This window comes from Pseudopipra pipra, chromosome 1 (assembly GCF_036250125.1).
Source record: "Pseudopipra pipra isolate bDixPip1 chromosome 1, bDixPip1.hap1, whole genome shotgun sequence".
Taxonomy (NCBI): Eukaryota; Metazoa; Chordata; class Aves; order Passeriformes; family Pipridae; genus Pseudopipra; species Pseudopipra pipra.
Window position 1 is genome coordinate 72,862,321 of NC_087549.1, and position 22,927 is coordinate 72,885,247.

A 22,927-nucleotide genomic window follows, 5' to 3' on the forward strand; every position below is an offset into this window, starting at 1 on the left:
ACAGTACTAACAAGTGCAGGCTAAATAGCATTTAAAGTGACTCGTAGTTGAAAATAAATATGTATCAGTTGTAGTCATGCATATTTCATCAAATGTGTATGAACATACCAATATAATATTTGCTTATATATTGAAATAGGAATTACAGTTGTAGATTGTCATAACTGATCTGAAATGGTGTCTCCCTTTGCTATTTTGAGTACTGTTTCTTTTTAACAGTGGTAAGAAAAGTATACATTTCACAAATAATTTGAAGATACAAGAGATTCGATTACAGCACAAGACATGCTTTCTCTGACACACTGGGTGTTGGCTGATTCATTCCACTGTGGCAAAGATTCCATAATTTCACTATTAATTACCTTTCTCACAATTTTATTTTTCACAGATATAGCTTGTCCATGGAACAGCTACATGCACATTCTGTAATCTATAACTGACATAACCACCATTCATAATTTCAAAATTCTGCTGACAGATCCTTATTGAAAATAATTCACCCACCTTTGCTCATGCAGATTATACTCTGTTGGTTTTCATAAGACAACAGGAAATACTTACTTCTTGTTAAGTGGCAAGTAAACCCATTCTCTCTTACACTTCTAGTCTAACAAATATACATAATTCATAAACTAACAATTGTATGTCTCCAATCTAATTAGCATCAGAGATGTGAAAATGCCTTTATGGTTTCCTATTTCTGTGGTGGACTAAAACATCTTTATTGTTGCATCTACAATTATAAACTAAAGCTACAGTTGTCTATGGTTACCGTAATTTATATTAAGTGGCAGGGAAAGTATACATAAAACATAGCTGAAAGCTTGAGCTTAGAAAGATAAACTGGTGGCATATTTCTCTCTCTTCATTTTTTTTTCCCCTGCTCCTGAAAAGATCATCCCACTGTGGTCTCCGCTGTTCCCTGAGATTCACCTGCTCTGCCTCTCCGTGAATATTTCCCTTTCGGAAGTGTTATCAAACAATTTCATCATATGACTACAGGAAAGCAAAATGTAGTGATGAGGGGCCTTTTTAGCCCTTGCCAGAATCCATGTCCATTAACCTTTCACAATCTGACACACCTCAAGGGCAAAATCACAATCAATCAGACAATATGGCTGTATTATCCTGGCACAGCTACATTCTGCTTTCTCTCTCTCACACCCCGTCTTTGTCACCCTTTCCCTTCTGTAGATATCTCTAGACTTTTCTTTCTTTCTAATGTCCTCCAAATATCAATCTTTGCCTTGAGTCCTTCTGCACCCACCTTGTCTTCCTGGTTTGTACTCAGAATAAAGGTCACATCTTCAGTGACTCAGTTCTTAAATCTGTCACGAGATCTCTGGTTTGAGATTACTTTGTGTAGAATGCAGTGAATCTGGAGTACCTACTGAAGCTGTTAATGAATTCAAGTAAGATCCCATACTACACTCTTTCTCTGAGCACAACCATAAAAATAAACCCATTTCATGTTGCATACTTATGTTACAAAAAATAAAGCCAAAACAAAACAAAAAAACCCCAAATATTTTTTAGAATAATTTTTATTTTCCTTGTAAAAGCTCTTTGATAATGTCAGTGTATCTTTAAGTGACAGATTGCAAGTCCCACTGGAAAATATTTCAGAAAAAAATTAACCTTCATTACCATCAAAAATATTGGATGAATAATAGGGATAACTGACCAACTGAAAGAAGCTTAAAGTAGATATATGTGCCATAGAATTAATTACTATCTATATTTATGTATTTATAAATTTATATCTATATTTATATTTATGTCAACTGAAACAATAACCTAAAATCAAATTGAGAATTAAAATCAAAGCAAGATAACCAAAAGAACCACATCTTTCACAATTGATTTTCAAAGTTCAGAGTGATGGTAACACAGATGCTCAGCTACCTCTCCTAGTCCCATCCCTGCTCTACCATGACATGCCAATAAATATTCAGCCATATGAATAATGCCCTAGGAAGAAATTTCTCAAAGGCAACTGATCACACTTTTTATTCTGGGCTAAACTAGTGTATAAACAGACCTCTCTGCCATCCAAGTTTAGAAGAAACTGGTCATGCATTAATCTAAAAAAGTCTCTGTAATGTTAAAGAGATGAATGTAATTTTACTAACAATTAAGATATTGGAAACAATCGGTACCGGAAGAGGGAGGGTAAAAGGTTTCAAATAGCCCTTTATGTTCTGCCTGCAACAATATCTTAAATATATGTGGCCCATATTAAGGATGCACAAAATTAAATTCGTTACATCTTGGCTTATATATCCTGTGAATACAGCACAAAAAAATGCCATAAAAACAAATATTTGAAAGCCTCTCTAAGCAAAATTGTAATTGATTTCAGTTTGCCAGACTACAGTGCTATTTTAAAGGAAAGTTTCTATAAAATTTTCAAATTTGTTCAATAATGTGTTACTTGGTATTTAGGGGTTTAAGGCAGTAATGGAGTAAAAGTACACTTTTCAATTTAGATAGATAATTGTAAAATCTTCCTTATATTAGGCAATCTCAATCTGCTTAACTACAAAATTTCTTTGAAGGTTCACTAAACCTTTGCATCTCTGATTGGCCGTATAAGTCTCACAGCTATGGATGAATTTCTGAGCAAGCCTTAGGTGCTCCCCTGCTTTGACTAGTCTGCCATATCCTAGGCAACTGTCATATAATAAGTACTAAATATTTATTTTTCCAGTTGAACAAAACAGAATTGAATTATGCTTTCTAAATATTCATACTTCCCCCTCCACCCCAACTTGGCCTTGGGTTTTATATCTATGGAAGAAAATAAGGGCTAATACCACAATTCGACGACTGAGCACAGCAGGCAGGCTGCTCATGCAAGTATCAACCTACACAAGCATTTCAGCAAGCCTTCCACATAAAGCAAATAAGCCACCAGCAAAACCCCCACCCACAAAACCACTTTTAGCCTGTGGAATTACCACATACTCTACATACTTGGAAATTAATATAATGTGCAGTGCATTTAGTTACTTGTCAATCAGGGAGTCAAGGACTGCACTGGCGACTGAATCCAGACTTTCTGTGAGACAATGACTATGTCTATATTAGCAAGTGGTGTGTACACACACCGCAAATCTTGAAAATAAAAGCTGATGTTGAAGATTTGACACATACACCATATGTATTTTTTGGGCTTTACTTTGGACTTGCTTTAGCCATAAATGAAATGCCTAGTAGTAGTTGGAGCATTTTTGCTTTAATTTATTTCATCTGAAAGTAGTGTGGCTTGTGTGCTTCAAGACTGCTTTGTGATGTGAATCAATGAGTATTATATGGGGAAAATTGTAGTATTTGCCCAAAATTTGTGCCTAATTACAGCCCAAATGCTAATGCAGATGAATTCAACACAAACCTTTTTTATTAGGTCTCTGTGTGAGAGCATGGACGTAAAGGACAGGACAAGACATAAACATTTTTTAAAAGTTTTAAAAATGGAGAAAAAATGTTTAAAATTGCTGTTTAATGTCAAACACAGAACACAGGAGCAAGTTCTCAAGGACCTCAGAATCAGTGTAGTGATTTCTATCTATGAGGCTGCTGCAACACATTTAGAGATCACAAATCAAAACTGGAAGAACTTGATATTAATTCTGCACACCTCTAGTTCACTAAACAAAGCCTAGCTTAAGAGAGCTGGATAACCACATGAAGAGTAGAACATGAATGTCATAATGAGTATAAATTCATAGATGTGTGTGCTCCAGCGATGAGTGGGGACAAGTTCAAGAAGTCCTTACTAGTAATGAAAGCAGAATTGAGTTGGAAAGACTCCCTCTTCCTGGGCAAAAGGACAAAGCAGCAAGAGTCTTCAAAAAAAAAAAAGGATCTCAGTAGCACATGGAAGATTCTTCTTAACACCTTTTTGTGAGCTTTGGAGTGAGGGAAAGGAATGAATATCAAAATGTCACCAGAACCACACTAAAAATGAGAGATGCAAATCAACTTTGTTGTTGTTTTTATTACTATATCAAATTTATTTGAAATAATTTTTAAACAGAAGTGTTGAGTGCAGATATTAAATTTATTATAATTATCACCTCGGTCATTGATGTGGGTGAGACTTAACTCATACAATTCACCCTTCCAATTCATGGACTTTTAAAGTTATTTGGCTTTTTATATTAGCAACAATGATCCTAAAAGAAAAGATCATACCACTAGTGATTAAACTTTTTCATAGTATATAATGGAGAAAAATCCTGCAGAGAAAAATGTGTCAGTATCTCTAATCTTAGAAAACATTTGCTTTCAAGGTGGGGACAGAGATATTACAGATAAAAACCAACCACCCTTCGAAAGCATTCTAAATAATTTTATCATATAAGTAATTTGATATGAAATAGAAAAGCAACAAAATATTCTGCTAAAATCTGATAGGAAAACCTAAGAAAAATGGTATCAAATAGAGTTTTCTGAGCTTGAAAAATCTATGCCAGCTTGTTTTTATGAAATTTGCATGGAATCAAAGGTTTTAAGACATAAATGAATGCATTTGGACTTACTGGACACACGGTAATGCTTTGCTCCCATTGACTCATACTCAGACTTTCTTCCAGTGTTGTGCATTTCTTCATCACCATGTCCCAGCCACAATAGGGGTCTTGGGATCCAATGCATGCACTGTAAATGAAAACCAATCAGATAACTCAGACATTTATCTTCATTTGTACTGACCAAAGATCTCTAAATAACTACGTAGCACTTCTTCATATTTCATAGGCAGAAAGTGAAATTGTGGTATGGCAGATGAAATGACCAAACAGAAGAAAAATTAATTTGAAGACCTACACAAAGCCAGGATTTCTTTAAATGCTTTCTTTTCTATATGTATGCATGGTATGTTGTCACGAATGATTATTGTACTTATTTACTAAAGAATTACAGAATTTCATAAAAAGTGTGCTATCTACTTCAAGCAAAGATTTCAGGAGTTACAGTTCTTAGTCTTTTCTATCAGTTTCGGAATTACATATATCTTCTTTGGCAGAAATCAGAGGACAATGTCTACTCTTTGAAAATTAATTAGGAAACCTTCTTATCTATTTTCTGCACTGGTAAAATCTGTGGAAATAAACTCAAAGGTGATGGCTGCCATCACACCCCTTACACATCCCTTGCTGGTCTTAACATTCCCTGTTAGTGGCACATGAGGAGGGAAAAAAAAGGGTTAGAGAGAAGGATGGCAGCCTAGTTTCATACAGACTCTGAAAGACCCACCGTGCAAAACTAGAAGTTCATTTCTCTACTAAATAGCAGGTTTCTCTTGCTACTGACAGGTCGAACATTAACAGTCCAGGCAATACGTCTGCAGCTTCACAGCTAAAGATGCATAAGAAAGGAGGTGGAAATCCCATTATAGTGAAGCACAACATAATTTGTGTTTTTTGACCATGGCATGATCTACTCAACACCTGGTCTACTGACACCTGAAGGGATGCACCTTTCTCAGAGGGAAAAAGGAGTTCTAGCACAGGAGCTAGTGGGGCTTGTTGACAGAGCTTTGAACTAGCTTGGAAGGGAGAAGGGACAAAGCCAGGCTCTCCAGTGATGAGTGATGGGATTGTGCACCAAAACTTGAGGAAACGAACACTCATGGGATCACTCAATCTGCCTCAAGAGGTGTTGGTTACAATGTACGACCCCTGAAATGTTTCTACATCAATGCACCCTGCATGAGGAACAAACAGGAGGAGCTTGAAGCTTTGGCCCAGTCCCAAAGATTTGACATCACTGGCATAACCCAGTGGGATGAAACCTGTGACTGGAATGCCCTATTGGACAGTTACAAGCTCTTCAGGAGAGACAGGCAGGGTAGAAGAGGCAGAGGAGTGGCATTGTATGTAATAGAAGGGTTAGAATGTATGGAGCTCACAGCTGGCACTGGCACAGTTGAGAACCTCTGGGTAAGAATCAAGGGACAAACAAATAATGTGGGTGTCATCATGGGAGACTGCTATATAGACCTCCCAGCCAGGACGATGATGCTGACAAATTATTCTTTGAGGAACTATGGGACACTTCCAAGTCAACTGCCCTTGTCCTTATGGGGGACTTCAACTTGCCAGACATTAAGTGGGAGTGTCACACAGCTGGTACAACCTGAGCCAGAAAATTCCTAAAAAGCCGGGATGACAACTTTATGGAACAGGCCCTAAGGGACTCGACTAGGAGAGATGCACTCCTTGCTCTGCTGCTTGTCAACAGTGCAGATCTCATGAGCAAAGTGGAGATTGGTGTCCATCTTGACCATAGTGACCATGAAGAGATTGAGTCTAAAATCTCTGTTGACAGGAGGAAAAGTGCCAGCAAAACCTCAGCTCTGGACATGAGGAGAGCAGACCTTGGGCTGTTCAGGGAATTAGTACGTAAGGTCCCCTGGGGAAAACGTTTTTGCAGGTGGTGGGGTCCATCAATGCTGGTCACTCTTCAAACATCACCTCCTAAGGGCACAGGAGCAGCAATTCCCAAATGTCAGAAGTCAAGCAGGTGAGGCAGAAAGCCGGCTTGGCTGAACAGGGATCTTGTCTTGGAAATAAGGCAAAAAAGGAAGGTGTATACCCAGATGAATCAAGGTTAGGTGACATGAGAAGAATTCAGAGATGCTGCCTGCCTCTGTAGGAAGAAAAGTCATGTGGCCAAAGTTTAGCTGGAGTTGAAGCTGGACAGAAATGTGAGGGACAATAAAAAGAGTTTTTCAAATTTATTAATGTCAATAGGCAGTAAAGAAATAAAATATCATCAGCTCATTATAGGATGAGGATTGTCACCTCACAAACCGGAACAGAGACAAGGCAGAGGTGCTTAATGCTTTCTTTGCCTCTGCCTTCAACATGGATGATGGACCAAGGGGCATCTTCTCAGAGAAGCTGAGAGAGCTGGGATTGTTTAGCCAGAAGAGAAGGCTCAGAGAGGATCTCATCAATATATACAAAACCCTGAAGTGAGGGTACAAAGAAGGGGATCCATGGTCTTTTCAGTGGTGCCAAGTGACAGGACCAGAGACAATGAATACAAACGAAACACAGGAGGTTTCAACTGAACATCAGGAGACACACTGTTATGGTGAGGGTGACTGAGCACTGGCACAGGTTGCCCAGAGAGGTTCTAGAGTATCCTTCTTTGGAGATACTCAGAAGCCACCCAGACATGGCCCTGGACAACTGACTCTGAGTGGCCCTGCTTGAGCAAGAGGTTGGACCAGATGACCACCAGAGACCCCTGCCAACCTCAAATGTTCTATGATTCTGCCCTCAGAAATTTAGGTGCTTTATTCCTATCTCTATTTATCTATGGCATTCCTCATGTAGTTCCATGTTAACATCTGACCAAACACAGACTTACTAATTGCCTAGTAGGCTATTCCGTAATACCATCATAGAGGATTCTTAGTGCTTATAAATTTCAAAGAAATTGTTTCTACAGTACACTTGGCAACATGGATTGCCAGTACTATGTAGGAGCATAGCTCCCATCTGCAAAATGGGCAAAATGTAAGAGACATAATAATCAAAACTCCACGAGTACCCCTAATTAGGCTGTCAGTTCAAATATAAAGCTTTTGGTTTAGGAGAATCAGTGTTCAGGAGAGAGTTCCCACTGATGTCTCTTGCAGCTGTGAGTACTTAGCATTTTTGTAACTCAGGCTGCACATTTCCATTTAATTATCTAGAAAGTGAGGAGGAACATTAATGCAAATTGTGGAAAGTTTAAAGTGTCTTGGTCTTACAATGTTTGCAAGATATGATGTCCAGTGTTCTCCTTCAGAATACCTCTGATAAAGCATGTGTTTTATCAGAAAAGAATACAAAATTAAATTAAAGGCTGACATAATGCAAAACTGGCAACATTAGACGTGGTAATGTTGAAGTGAAAACTTCTGCCTCAAAGATGATCTCACCTTTCTAACTTCAAAGTGTTCATATTTATAAATGCAGTTATTATACTTAAGAAACTTTTTATTAGAAACAAAAATATTTTAAGGTCAGTACCCTTTCGCTTAGAACTGTACTCCCTCTTTCGTGGGAATAAGCTGATCCTTCTCCCACTCTGGTCTTAGACCCCATTTCCTCTTTTGATTTTGCTTCCACTTTACCTTCCACTCAGGCAAATCAAAATGGCTTGCACTTTTCATTACAAGTCACTGAGAAGTTATAAATAAGGAGCTAAAAACATACTTTGACTGTTCTTTTTACTTTCTGGTATCAAAACAGGTCCTAGTTTCATGGAAGAAATAAAAGTTCTTGTACTGCTAGGACAAAGCATGTTTAATCACTTTGTGGACACTGAACATGGTCATTTCAGTAGATGACCAGCTTTGGAGAGCACTGCAACAAAATAAAATGAGGTGAATCTTTTCAGAATTTAGTTAAGAAAGTCCACTGAAAAATGGATGTTTTGTCTGTTCATCCCAGTAGGCACCAACTCATATCTGTAAGTATTCACATGAGTTGTCCCAGCACTGCTAAAACTGGCAATTTTGTGCGGGAGGGAAATTCAGGAATAAAAGAGTCTTCATTCTAAGACTCTTGATGCCACTTACCCTATCGAGTCAGCATTCTCTACAAAAACATTCAACAGCTTTTGGCTTCTACTGATTGATTCTAATTTTTCTTTATGTTGTCACTTCACATTTTTTACCAAACATAAATGTTGGGTAGTTGAGTATCTCTTCTGCAAGGCATTCATTTGGCTGTGATGATTTAGTATGCCTACTGACAGTGATGCAACACTTCAACAATGGATTTTGACTGATTAGTAACAGAACTGTAAGTCACCTCACTCTAAAGCAAGTCAGCAACAGCAGGTCTTTTTCTTCAGCTATTTTATAATTATCACCAAGTAGGCCATCAAGACTGCTCTACTTCAGTTACATTTGAGATGATTTATTGAGACAGAAAATGAGGCAGAATTGAATATAACTCAGAGCAAAATATATAAAAAATCCCATAGAGATTTAGACTAAAAAGAATTTGTTATGTGTGCACCAAAGAACAAAAAACCCCATAAGTTTAAAAGCTATACCCTGATACCCTAGATTTCAGAGAGATTTTTAAATCTCCTTTCAGGGGAAGAATATATTCCCACATGAATATACATTGCAAGTGCTAATCAGGTACCTCTGGAGATGTTACATTTTATTCATACAATATAAATGTAAGAGGTGCATCTTCCAGGACTGTTCAATGAAATTTTTTTGTCTTTACCTATACACAGCATTTTGAAGAACAGACTCTCCCGACCCTTTCAATAATTTCTACTGAAATATCCATGCTACATAGTTCCAATTACCATCAACTGTGATCTGACACTTTGTACACCAGGAACTGAACTGGGGTCACCATCTTATTTCACAGAAGCCAGATTCATCACTGCAAATTTGAAGAGAAAACGGAAGATAAAAGCCTGACTCATGTTCCAAATGCGTGGTTCTATCCATTTCTGAATGAATACATGAATCTAATACTACACTTCTGTACAAATATATCTATCAGTGTTTTCATTGCTACTGGTTTTGCACTGTATACATATATATGTGTGTGCAATGAAGAATAGGGATCTAAAGATATAGATGAATGATGCAGAAGAGCATAAATGGTAGGGACACAATTTATAAAGTCCTAGGAGCTCAAAATAAGATGCATGTCAAATACTCAGGATCCTGCTTAACCCCTGCCTGTACTGCTAAGAAAAATCAAATCCTTTAATCATCTCAGACACTGTGAGTGAACTACTTTTGCTTCCTCTTACTTGAATTTCTGTAAGACAATCAAAATGTATTTAGGTACAATTCAATCTTGCAATGTCACTGAGAATACCAGCTTTAAACCTACAAGCTCCTCCCATCAAATCCAGAATCAGGAACCTTCCACAGAATCACAGAATATGCCAAGTTGGAAGGGACCCAAAAGGATCATGGAGTCCAACCCCTAACACTGCACAGGACCATCCCCAGGAGTCACACCATGTGCACCAGAGTATCATCCAAACACTGCTTGAACTCTGTCAGGCTTGGTGCTGTGACCACTGCCCTGGGGAGACTGTTCCAGTACCCAACCACCTGTTGGGTTAACCTGATATCTAACCTAAACCCCCCCTTACACAACTTAGGCCATTCCCTCGGGTCCTGTCACTGGTCACCAGAGAAGAGATGAGTGTCGGCCCCTCTTCTTCCCTTCACGAGGAAGTTGTAGACTGCAATGAGGTCTCCCCTCAGTCTCCTCTTCTCCAGGCTGAACAGACCAAGTGACCTCAGTCACTACTAATACAGGTTCCCCACAAGGCCCTTTGCCATCTTTGTTGCCCTCCTTCGGACACTCTCGAACAGCTTAATATCTTTCTTATATTGTGGTGCCCCAAACTGCACACAATATTCCAGGTGAGGCCACCCCAGTGCAGAGCAGAGCGGGACAATTCCCTCCCTTGACCAGCTGGTGATGCTGTGCCTGATGCCCTCCAGGACATTGTTGGCCCTCCTGGTTACCAGGGTACACTGCTGACTCATTTTTATGTATACATTTTTATGTATAAAATTTGTTTATAACACACAATTCTCTGAATGTTGTTGCTTCCAATTGACTCTACTTGAAACAAATGTGAAACACAACTTTCAGAGTATGCACTCCATCCTCTTGAGAGATACATATACTGATAAAATCTCCTCTCAATTTTCTCAAGGTTGAACAGGTCCAACTCCCTCAGCCTATCCTCAAAAGAGAGATGTTCCAGTCGCCTACTCATCTTTGTTGCCCTCCACTGGATTTGCTCCAGGAGTTCCATGTCTCTCTTGTCCTGAGGAGCCCAGAACTGGACACAGTACTCCAGATGTGGCCTCACCAGGGCTGAGTAGAGAGGCAGGATCACCTCCCTCTACCTGCTTTTCCTAACGGACCCCAGGATACCTTTGGCGTTCTTGGCCTCCAGGGCACACTGCTGGCTCACAGACAGCTTGTTGTCCACCAGGACCCCAGGTCCTTCTCTGCAGCGCTGCTTTCCAGCAGGTCAGCCCCCAGCCTATGCTTCTGCATGGGGTTATACTTCCCCAAATTAAGAACCCTGCATTTGCCTTTGTTGAATTTCAGACAGTTCTCTGGCCATCTCTCTGGCCTGTCAAAGTCGTTCTGAAGGGCTGCACAGCACTCTGGGGTATTGGACACTCCTCTGAGCTTTGTGTCATCAGCAGACTTACTGAGAAGGCATCTGTCCCTTCATCCAAATAACTGATAAATAAGTTAAACAATACTGTGACCAGTATTGACCCTTAGATGACACCACTGCCATTCAGCCATTTCTCCATCCACCTCACTGTCCACTTGTAAAGTTTCTATGAGTAACTACTCTGAACTTAGAATTCCTGAATATTGTGGTATTTTTTTAAAGTAAAGCAATTAATTACATCATGACATATGAAAACCACATGCCTGATTAAAATTTTTATTTCTTAGCTCACTTCTTTGTTCAAAATAATATCCTACTAATAAAATCCAAACTGCAAATATGTAGTCAAGTCTATTTTGTTTTCTTACATCCTTGCAAACTGAAAAAAACCCCATTTTTCTTCTCGTAAGGCTACTTCAATAAATAAATTGGGAGCAGGCTGTAAAATTCTTGTTTGACAAAAATGTCTGCTTACAATAAAATGCATAGATCACACTTTAAAAAGTTGTGACTAGACTTTTCAGGTAAAGCAAAATGTAAATGAACAGTTTGTCTCTGATGCATTTTGTGGGCGAGATAGATAGACACTTTCTGCAAAAAGCTTCGTCTTCACAGAGGCAGAAAGGGTCAAGATCAGTTCTGAAGGCATTGAATTGATTCCCTCTGAAGTATGGAACTAATATTCTACTTCTTTTGAGTGAGAAAAACTCACAATTCTGCTTATTTCATAGTTCTGCTGTCTTTACTAGTGTTCTCATAAGTTCACACCAAATGAAGATAATTGTATAGTGTATCTAATACTCAAAAAAAGACTTGCCATTTTTAATATATGTTTATAATCTAGTCTTGCAGCCAGGATTATGGTTTATTGCAGTCTTGGAAATTTATGATGATTCTGATTTTGGAATATTACTCTGGAATCACTAATTCAGATCAGTTCTCATGTGATTCAGACAGTCTAATGCAGCAGTGCATTTCTCAGATTTAAACTAGAATAAAACCTGTGTATTTTGAGAAATCAGGAAATCCACCTAGATATCCAAAACCAACTATTTTGAAATGATTATTTCAAAAGAGTAATTTCAATTCCATGTGTTGGCAAGGTCTTGTGGACACATGAGCACCTAGTAATGGTTTAGACCACATGCTCATTGTTAACTTGTATAGTATTAAAATATAGGAGTAATTATTTTACTGTGTAATATTATAGAATGCTTATTACCAGGAAAACAGGTTCCTACTGAGTGTGAGAGTACTTCTGAAGATGCAAAATCTGTAGCTAGGGCAAAATAAAGGAATGCAAAAGTGGTTGAAATACTTAATCCAGTAATCTTGCTGGACCTTTAGGAATGAAATAAAATATAACCAAATTTAGAGTTATTGTTTCTTCTGTTAGTTAATTCAGTACTCTTCTTAGTACCGTGATGCTAGTTATCTTTTGTGTATGTACAGATTGCTTAACTAATGGCTAACAAAGACATCAAAATAGGAATAATGAAGTGAATGAAAAATTAGTTAGAGTAGAATAGCAATGATAACATTACTTAGCAAGACAATCTTGTGAGCAAATAATATATTAAGCATATAATGTAAAAAACAATACCCAAAAATTTCCAGGAGTTATTTTTCTTTTATACCAGAGTAGTCACTATTTGTACAGCTTTTAGCAGATGTCACTATTTATTTACTTAGACATAACATCATAGTAAGATTAGTTTTCAGGCTATTCAAGTGTGTGAAACTTATATGCCACCAGAAACATCAGTTCTTGACTCTTTCTTTGTAAGATTTTAAAGAACAGTGGGCTGATACAACCCATCATTGTCCTCTGTTTCAGAACTAATGCACTGAGAACTCCAATACATAGTATAACATCAACAAATTTGCCTCAGAGGAGTCACTCTCATCCAGAGTTGCTTTTGAAGGCTACAGCTGCCAAAAAAAGAAAGCTAACTGGTTCTTTGTTTCAGGGGAGAGAGACTTTATCCCCCTGATACATATCTTATTCCTTATTTCACGTGCATAGAGTTTTCAAAGTAAATAGAAAACATTGAAACTTTAGAGAGTTTAATAATTATCTTTTCAAGGTAATCATTCTATTTGTCTCACATTATAGTTAATTAGCAGGTATACAAAAGTCAGTTGTGCTTCATGTTGGCCTACTCAACTCTGAAGAGGTACAGAGAGCTGAAGAATTCATAGTATCAATAGCTCCAGTTAATAGTGTTGATGGACTTCCATAAAAGTTTGATAAACATGTGTGAATTGCAATACTCAGGTGATAATAACCTGGTCAAACCTTAAAAGATTTTCCCCAGGGAGAACCGCACTTAGGTAACTGCTCTGCTGCTTTCTCCTGGAACTTAAGGATGCCAGAGTTTTTGGAGAACTGATTCTAGGTATTGACACGTTCCAGATTACTTTTCCCTAGCTGACTCCTGAAACCAGCAGGATTATGACAGGATGTTCAAAACTATTCAGACATTGGCTGAAGTGTGCATGAGATATCGCCCGCCTGCCCCCCATGAAAACTGTCAATCCAAATAACTAGAATGGGCAACTCATGAATGATGAAAACACCATGGCAAAATTAAAAGTGCTGAGAAACCCAGACAGGCTCTGTCTGTGGTATGGTCTGCTGTTACAGTAACGAAGTGCAGCAAATTGTACCTAAATCACAAAAAAACCCAAAAATTAAAAAAAAAAAATTAGCCTCCAAATATAAAACAATATTTTCGAGGGCCTTTGTTAACATTTGTGTGAGCAGAGGAGTCATGAGGTCATGCAAACAGAACTGTTCTGAGTCAAAGGGAATGTCTGTCAGAGGCGACAGCACGTTGCAGGGCTACTCCACCACAGAAAAGTGCTGGAGGAACAGATTTACAATATGCAGAGCATATTAGAGTGATAATTAAAGAGATATAATAGTCTACAAATAAAAGCAATAACCACATGCTTTAGAGGCTAGTATGGGAAGATGAAACAAGGAATAATTATTAGACAATTATTCAGAAAGAAAGAAAAATATCCTGACATTGAGATATAAGCTTGTGGAACAGTCTGCCCAATAGAGGGACTGAAGTTGCATTTTCTGAAAGCTAAGCAATAAACCTAAACAAAGAGATTAGATAAGATTAAACACTGAGCACTCCACCATTGACACAAAAACACAGAGCAGGTGAGCCAGCACGTCTTCGGCCTTTTGGCTTTTTTAAGGCTGTTATTCATACACAAGCATGCTCTATTTCTCAACAATTATGTGAAGCAGATATTAAAGACTCTACATGTCCTTGATCTGGGGAAGAGATTCTAGTAATTATTGGTGGAATTTCAGAGTATAGCCTTGGCAGAGTTATACAGCCCTAAGTATGATAAATGTAAATAAATAAAATTAAAATAATCCCCCCCCAAAACCACAATGCCCAAAGGCATTACCTTAGGTAAAGTTTACCATTACTCTATTTACCCATTGCTATAGTAGAGAAGTAGTAGTTGGAAACAGAAGAATGTGCGTATTAAAGCACCCAACAATGCAGTGAGCAAGTTTCAGATGTTTCATTGCCTAGAGAAATATGTCCAAGTAACATACTCACACTCTCTCCATATGCAAAAAATACAAATCTAGCATAAGCCAGGAAAAAAGAGAAAGATTATATCTGCATTGTCTGAATAATATGAGTCCCTAATGATAGATGACAAGGAGATTCCTTATTTCATCTGCATCACACCTGTAAATCCTCTCCTTTCTCACAAAACAGAGCTAGAATTGCTGGTGAACTCTTTAACCAAGAAGAAATCATGGATGGCAACCCTTTTGGTGCAATGAATATTTAATTACTACAAGAAAAAAATCATGCAACTACAAAAGATACGGTTGAAAAACCCCGTGAGGAATCATTTTATCTCCTTTTAAGTAAGTTACTCCGGTGGAAATGATATAACTCTGAGCAGAGGAATAAATTATCATTTGAGCAAGATTTGAGTCATTTAACTACTGTTCTATGCAGTAAAATGGGAATGGCACCACTTCATTTTGTTTTAAGAGAAATTTTTAAAATTAGGTAATTAGACCCCACTCTTCAAAGAGGGAGAGGAATGCCTAGCCTGTAGCCATACATGGGGTCTATGATTTTAGACGGCAGTCCCACCTTGAGAGGCCAGAAGCATGTTTGGGCCCTGTAGCCAGAATAACCCTGATGTGCCTTGGGAATTGTCCTGACAGAAGCACAGGTAACAGGGATCTGTGGGACCTCCACACAGGCACCAGCTAAGTAGGTGCTCTGGAAGTCTCATATCTGGATTTTGGAGTTCATAACGTCACTACTAACATAAGGCCTCCAGCCTTGTAATGTCCAAAGTGAACTGCACGCTTGGTGCAAATACAAGACACCCGTATTATTGAGCTCCCTGCGTTTATGGCTGTCATGGGTACACAGACCCTAGAGAAACACAGTCATAGCCTGATCTCCCTTTCTGAAATAAACACATCTGCTTAGGGCAATATGTTTACTGTTTCGTGCAAGCAGAATGGCTTAATCATATCATATCATATTCAATCAAAGTGAGAAGCTTTTATTTATGTCACTAAGTTTTTTTCCTTCTTCAGATATACACACTTGCATACATATGCCCCTCCTAATATGCAAGTCATTAATTAATGAAAAGGAGGAAAAAAACCAGAAAGGGCTACAGGACCACCACACATCCTGTTTGAAGTCACTAAACCAAGGAAAGATGAAACTTGGTTCTGTGTAGGCTCCTAAACCAACAAAATGTTTGAAGCAGAGACTTGCCCCTATATAACTTTTCCTTAAAGTAAGCTTTGCAGAACTTCCAATGGGATTTTGAATGTCCTTCTATTGCAGAAGAAAATTATAAAATATGATACATAAGACAGTATAAACAAAAGAAAAAAACTGCTGATAAAAAACTGTAAAAAGTAGAATACTTCCCTTCCATGGTCTGCTCATTTTCTAGGGCACAGCTTTTCCTTCAGTCTCGTTCTCAAACTAGTAACCTCCTGCATGATACCAATCCCCACAGTGAGCCACGTCCCTTGGAAATGTCCTTCCACTGTCACAGCTCTAAACCTGCATCCTGTGGTCACGTACCTTCTGTGACCACCTGTGTGGTCCCTCTGATAGCCAGAAATATCTCTACATGCAAATGTTCACTGCCTTTTATGGGAGGTATAATCTCTTTGCTGCACAAATAACATCTCTGTGATGCTCAGTGTAGCAGCCAAGAAAGGCAACTGGCAGCCTTTCTCCTTCCTTTAATAGCCCAACTTTCCAAAGGAACATGTGTTGAACAAGGTGAAGGTAAAACCAGCTAAAAAACCAACCACATGCCTCAGTAACAGTTTTCAAAATCTCATCACACTGGTTCAGTCTGATGTAACACAAAACAATTGTCCTGAATTACCAAGACCTCACATATTAGAGGGAAGATTCAACTAATTAAATGGAATTATGAATCTCTAATAACATGTTTTGCAACCCAGAGGTATTTTCAGGTAGCCTATAGAAATAGTTGTGTGCTGAAGTTTAAATTCCTTAACTACCATAATACAGTCTATAACCAAGCGGTAATTTGTTAAATATCCTCTTTGTTTGATTGAACAACTGTCAGCTGCACAGTCCTTTTACTTAAAAGCATATTTGCATTTATTTTTTGTTGATTCAAATTTACCTTTGAATAGCCACTTCTTAACTCTCAGTTCATCCAACTCAGTGTTCTTTCTGAATCCACAGAGATATTGTTTATTTAGTTATAATACAGCTTTAAAAAAACCCCAAAGCCTAACTTAAATTTATCCAAGCCTCAGTCTTTAAATATATTAAAGCCGCAGCTATATTGCACTTTACTAGATACCTGTTTTCTATATAAAACATTTCTTACTGTTTCACTTCACAATTCAGAATCTGCGTAATGACACTTAAATATCAATATAACTCCTTGAGAGTCTCATCTAGTCCTAACAAGCTAGTACAAGAAATCAGAGACACTTCTGATAAACAGTGTACAGAGTAAGTCCTTGCTGACAAGGACAAATAATTTGGATTCCTACTTGCAGTCATTTTTCTTTCCCATTTTTCTGCAACCCCCTGCATGTATGTTTCTCCAATCAAATACAAATAGCTGATTCTTCATACCTGTATGTTTTGTAAAAAAGACATCTCTTCAGGGGGACCTTAATCACATGTTCCTGAAGGCCCACAAAAAGAACACTCTGGCTGTGTAAGATCTGAAGGCTCCTGATGGGTTCTCGCTGACTTTTCGGCAGGAGTTCAATTTCCTCGAGCAGGCAGCTGCTTGAAGTCTGGTTCATTGGGGCAAGTACCTTCTTAATAGTACCATAGTCTGAAAAGGCAAGAGGAAAATTACTTACTAAAAATCACAGTAGCAATTCTACCTACTTGGTGTCATTCAATGAACAAATCTTTGTCCTGTGCTGGATGTTTTAAGTAAGGTGTCAGAATGTGGGAGTATTTTGACTGAAGTTTTCTAAATTGATTATAGTGCAGTGAAAAGAACTTAGAAAACTTTTAAGGCTGTTTTCATGTGATGCAATAAAGTAAAAAAAAAAAGGTTATTATTGCAGAACAGACTTCACAGCAGTAGCCACTAGAAAGAGGCTTTCAAAGTCTGGTTATTATAAATGCACATTCATGGCAAGGGTTACTGATTTCAGCTTACCGGATTTTACTACACTTTACTATATTTAAAGCAGTTTAAAAAGCAATAAAATCCATAATTTCCCTAGTTTGTTTTAATATTCATTGTGTTAAAAATTATGGGATTTAGATATGTATCACATTCATTTAATAAAGCACATATATATGAACATATGCAGGTCTTAATTGATTCTAGGTGACTATAGCAATGAAATGAGCCTGCATCCCTTTTTCTTACTTATCTGGATTTTGACCTCTGAAAAATCATCGCTTTTAGCATTCGCTCTTCACTTCTATTCTTATTGTGATTTCTAAGGAAAGACAGTTATGCATAACAAACCAGAGTTAGAATATATGATGAGATTTATGATTCATTCATGAAAAGTTTTTAAATAATTTAAAAATATCAAAGTACATTTTTTCTGAACACAAAGGATCACATTCTCACACTGATAAATATTTTAGGTAGCTCTCTGACCAAAACAGCATCATGCAATCTTCTCTGTGCCAGCAACAGTAAATGTTAAAGATCCAACACTGCAAATACACAGAGATGAGCTCTAAGCCATGTGAAGTCTTGAAAGATTTCTCTTGTGAGTTGGTAATAATTGCAACAGAAATGTTTGGGAAGCTCTGTTCTGCAACTCAGAAAATAGCGGTTTTCCATCACTAGCACAAGGCTCTGTGTAGGCTCTCAGGACATGTCTGGCCCTGTCTTGATGAGAGCTGGTTTTACCCTTGGCAGCAAATGCCTGGTGACCATGTGCCTGTGCTCTCCCCACATTGGCTTCGCCCTGGGAGCACCCAAGGCCAGGGCTGGCACCTGTACACAGTCACTGTACCCTCCAAGGTAACTGGGCTGAGGGAGGGCAACATGTGGTTCTCAAACTTTGCTTGGGAAATGATGAGGAACAACAAGTAAGAAAATACAGAAAAGTAGCCTCAAGTAGACTCCAATACTGAAGAGAACCAATGTGCTAATTACTGTTAAAGTCTTCTGAATTTTCCTGAGGAACACTGAATAGCCAGTTTTAAGACCTGGAGAAGTACTGGAAGGGAGAGCACAACACCAAATAACATGGGAAGTTAGTAGGAAGTTAGTAGGAAGTTTAATTATATGTAAACATATAATTAACAAAACTTCATTTTTTGGATTTGTGCTGAGCACAGGGTTGACAATATAGAGATGTCTTTGTTCATGCTAAGCAGTGCTAACACAGAGCCAAGGCCTTTTCTGCTCTTCATACTACCATGCTGGCATGGAAATTGGGGGTGCATAGGAAGTTTGGAGGAGATACAGCCAAGACAGCTGACCCAAACTGACCAAAGCGATATTCCAAACCATATGGCATCGTGCTCAGCATATAAACTGGGGAGAAGAAGAAGGAGGGGGGTAGAACATTTGGAATTATGCCTTTTGTCTTCCCAAGTCACTGGGACATGTGATGGAGCCCTGCTTTCCTGGGGATCGTTGAACGCCTACCTGCCCATGGGAAGCAGTGAATTAATTACTTGTTTTGCTTTGCTTGCATGCATGGCTCTTGCTTTCCCTATTAAACTCTTTTTATTGCTACCCATGGGTTTTCTATGTTTTACCCTTCTGATTCCCTTCCTTATCCCACTGGTGGGAGAGGGAGTGAGTGGCTGCATGATACCTGCTGGGTGGATGGCTGGGGGTTAAATCGTGACACTGTGTTAATTACTGAATGAAAACATTTTTTTTTGAGCACAGAAGTTGGGAAAACATACTAAGTAGGAGAAGAAGAAGCCATTAGATCATTTTACAGATGTAAATTAGTTGGTATCGCTTTTAGAACAGTCAGTACAACTCTATATCACTTGTTTAACTGGCAGACAACAGATTCAGTATGATTCACGATATGTTGAATTTGGCTTGTTATCTTTTTCCTGCATTAGACAAAAATCAGGTGCACATTCAGCACGTGCTTCTTGTACAGACCAATATTTCTTCCTGCCACTGTGCTGGGTCTGGCATCTACAGCCAGATTATGGTTACAGCAGCATACTATCCCACAATGAAATAAAATATTCTCACTTTGAGAACTGCAGCACTAATACCTTCCCCAGGACAGTTGTCATTGCTCTTGTTCTTCCATCCTGGCATACATTCTAAATTTCTCACATTTCCTTTTGCTTTCTTTCAGCATCTCCCAAACCATTCCTTTTTTGTTTGTTGTCTAAGAGGATCAGCACTCAGAAATGTTGAAAGTCATAACTGACTGGGCTTTAAGTGAAGAAACAGTGACAGAGATCCCAGAGATTATCAGAAAGAAACACTACTCTTCTCAGGAGCAGTGGGTCATACATAAATTCAATAAAAAGGAATAGAATGTTATCTGAGATCTACCTCTGTCTCAGTAAACTCCCCTACTTCTGACTTCTATAATCTATCTTCTCTGCTTTAAATTCCTCCTGCCTATGCCTGAGTCTGCAATGACCACCTGGGAGCACAAACTAGGGTGAGGATCTGGTTTTATTCTACAACTTTGAGACAGGTACAGATTGAATTGGTGACTATGTTCATTGGCCTATGGTATGTAGTAAGTGTATGTATCTATCAACCTCCTCAAAAAATAATAGCATGCAACCTGGCTATACCAGGCTTCCTTACAGGGGAAAATCACAGCCAGTGATTTCAGTGTTTTCAAAAAAATTATTTTTAAAAGCCAGGTGCCTTGCTTCAGTGTTTCCAATTATACTACAATATGTGCAACATTGTGCACAGCCTCCAGCAAAGACTGCAGACTTCCTAAAGAACTTGCAAAAGTCCCATCCTCAGAAATGTTGTCTGTTCAGCCATTTTTACACCACAGTTGCAAAGTAAAATAGAGGGAAAAGCAGGGAAAGAAATGAATCAGGAACACATCTCTAGGGCAGGGAGGTTTTCAGATCTGTCATAATCTTTCAAGTGAATATTTACTTTATAATCAAGCTAACTGTCCACTTCTGCCAAGAAATAGCTAAGAAGGGTAATAAACACCGACTGTCTTAATGGATGTAACTTTATTGCCGTGGACACAGGGAAAGTTCCAGTTTCATCACAAATGTCAAGTCTGAATCTAACAGCCATTTAAGAATTCAAATGAATGGCATCTTTGCATCCTAACTGTAAGCAAGACCTACTGGAATAGATCCAGACACCTGACAGCCTTTATTTAAGGATGGCCAAGTATATATAGGAATAGGAACAGACAATGACATTGGCCAGAATGAGTAAATAATGAGCTTTACTAGCTTGTACTGCAAATACTTTTAAAGAGACATGCCAACCCAGCAACTGAACATTAGAAATCTAATCACTGTGAATGAAGAGAAAAAAATCTAGTTGAAATATTACTATGTAATGTGTAGGAGACTGTGAAGAACTGATGGAAAACCAGAGATGGAGTTGAAGAGAACATGCTTGGAGGCAGCAGAGTTTGTAATGAAAAAAATTATAATGGCGTAAAGTGAAAGGATGATCTCTAAAACTGAAAAGTAAAGTTTAATATGGAATTGTTATAAAGCATAGCCAGCAATGGAGAACATTGCAAGAGTGTGGTTGAAATCATTATAACATCTATGATGACACCTGCAAAGGAAAACAGAAAATGAACAAACAAAACAAACAGCAGATGCAACAAACAAATATAACTGTAATTTCCTGAATTTCCTAACAGAAATAAGAACACTCATAGAAGTTGCAGCAATTTCATGCTATAGAGAAGAATAAATATTTATATGAGCTGTTATATTTACAAAATATTGCTGCATTCTTTAAGCAAACATATCTTTAACAAATCATCATGAGACAGTAAGTTCATTTCACTTCGAAAGAAGGGAAACAATCTCTACCCACTCCTTTTTGAGAGGGAAGCACTTCCAGTCTTAACTATCATCATAAATTACAGTGAAAAAACCCCTAATTTCGTCTTCATTTTACTATAGTTTAGCATAGTACCTTGGAGAGTGGGTTGGTCTCCAGAAAACTGAACCAGCACCAGAAGACAGAATCCAAACCTATGTTTTTCAGAGGAGGAGTCTACAGTATCATCTTTCATTAATGTTGCAAAAACTCTTTGCTGTTTTTTAAACTATAGAAGATACTATATAGTTTCAAGCAAAAGAAACTTATAACTGCCTCAAATATCTCCTCAGGCCCGTTGTATGCCTATATTTAAGACTTTACAAATATTCCTTGCACTTCCTGAACACAACAAGGTGCCTTTACAGATCTGACAATCTCTTTGCATATACCATGAAAAATTCAAGGAACAGTGAAACCTATCGTAGATTATAAACAGTCAGTGTAAATAAGGCCCTGTTTTTCAATTTTCCCATAAAACACTCTTTAGAACAGTAAGATGTCTTAAGCAGATAAAAGAATGTGGTCAATGTGGAGGAAAGCGGCAGTCAACACAAGACACAGAAGCTAGAGCCACATTCAAGAGATGCTTGCAACTGAACTTGAATAGGATAACACCTGTGCAAGAAATGCACTACTCTGTACATTATAATATGTGAAAACAGCCTCATTGATAATCTTACCAATCTGGCAGCATAATAATCAGGGGGTTTAATAGGTGGAAATTTGGGAGAATACATTTTAAAGTGTACCTGAAATAAATATAAATTATGTATGTTTTCAAGGGGTCTAATTTGAAATAGACTTTGGAAAATTATATTAATTTTAAATTATATTATTACTTTAATTCTGCCTATTCTACATTGGTTTTGCATATTATTTATTTTATAAAAGCTATTTTTCCAGTTCAAAAATAAAAGCATTCAGACAGCATTAAGACTGTTGAAATTAAAGAATGTTGAATATCTTGTAAATATTATGCATATATGTATATAATTAGTTTACATTAATCATATAACTCTTGTATTAAACACTATAGGAAAAAAAACTGGGCATAAGAGTCGTCTTCAAGGCAGAGTTCTTTCAGAATAATAAATTGAAATACCAAATATAAAATTGATTGTTATATATATATATAATAGTACAAAACGTGATAGTACAGAACATATAATAGTACAAAATCAAAGAA

General features: G+C 37.8%; 1 protein-coding gene across 8 annotated transcripts in view; it reads right to left on the reverse strand.

Annotated features, from left to right (window-relative positions):
- SEMA5A (semaphorin 5A) overlaps positions 1–22,927 on the reverse strand; it is a 338,112-nt gene that overhangs the window by 87,698 nt on the left and 227,487 nt on the right. For all 8 annotated transcript variants that reach the window (XM_064661194.1, XM_064661239.1, XM_064661203.1 and 5 more), the window contains 2 exons: positions 17,352–17,559; positions 4,545–4,662 (listed from right to left, as the gene is read on the reverse strand). In XM_064661194.1, the coding sequence (XP_064517264.1) occupies positions 4,545–4,662; positions 17,352–17,559 (326 nt within the window). The remainder of the gene's footprint in view (positions 1–4,544; positions 4,663–17,351; positions 17,560–22,927) is intronic.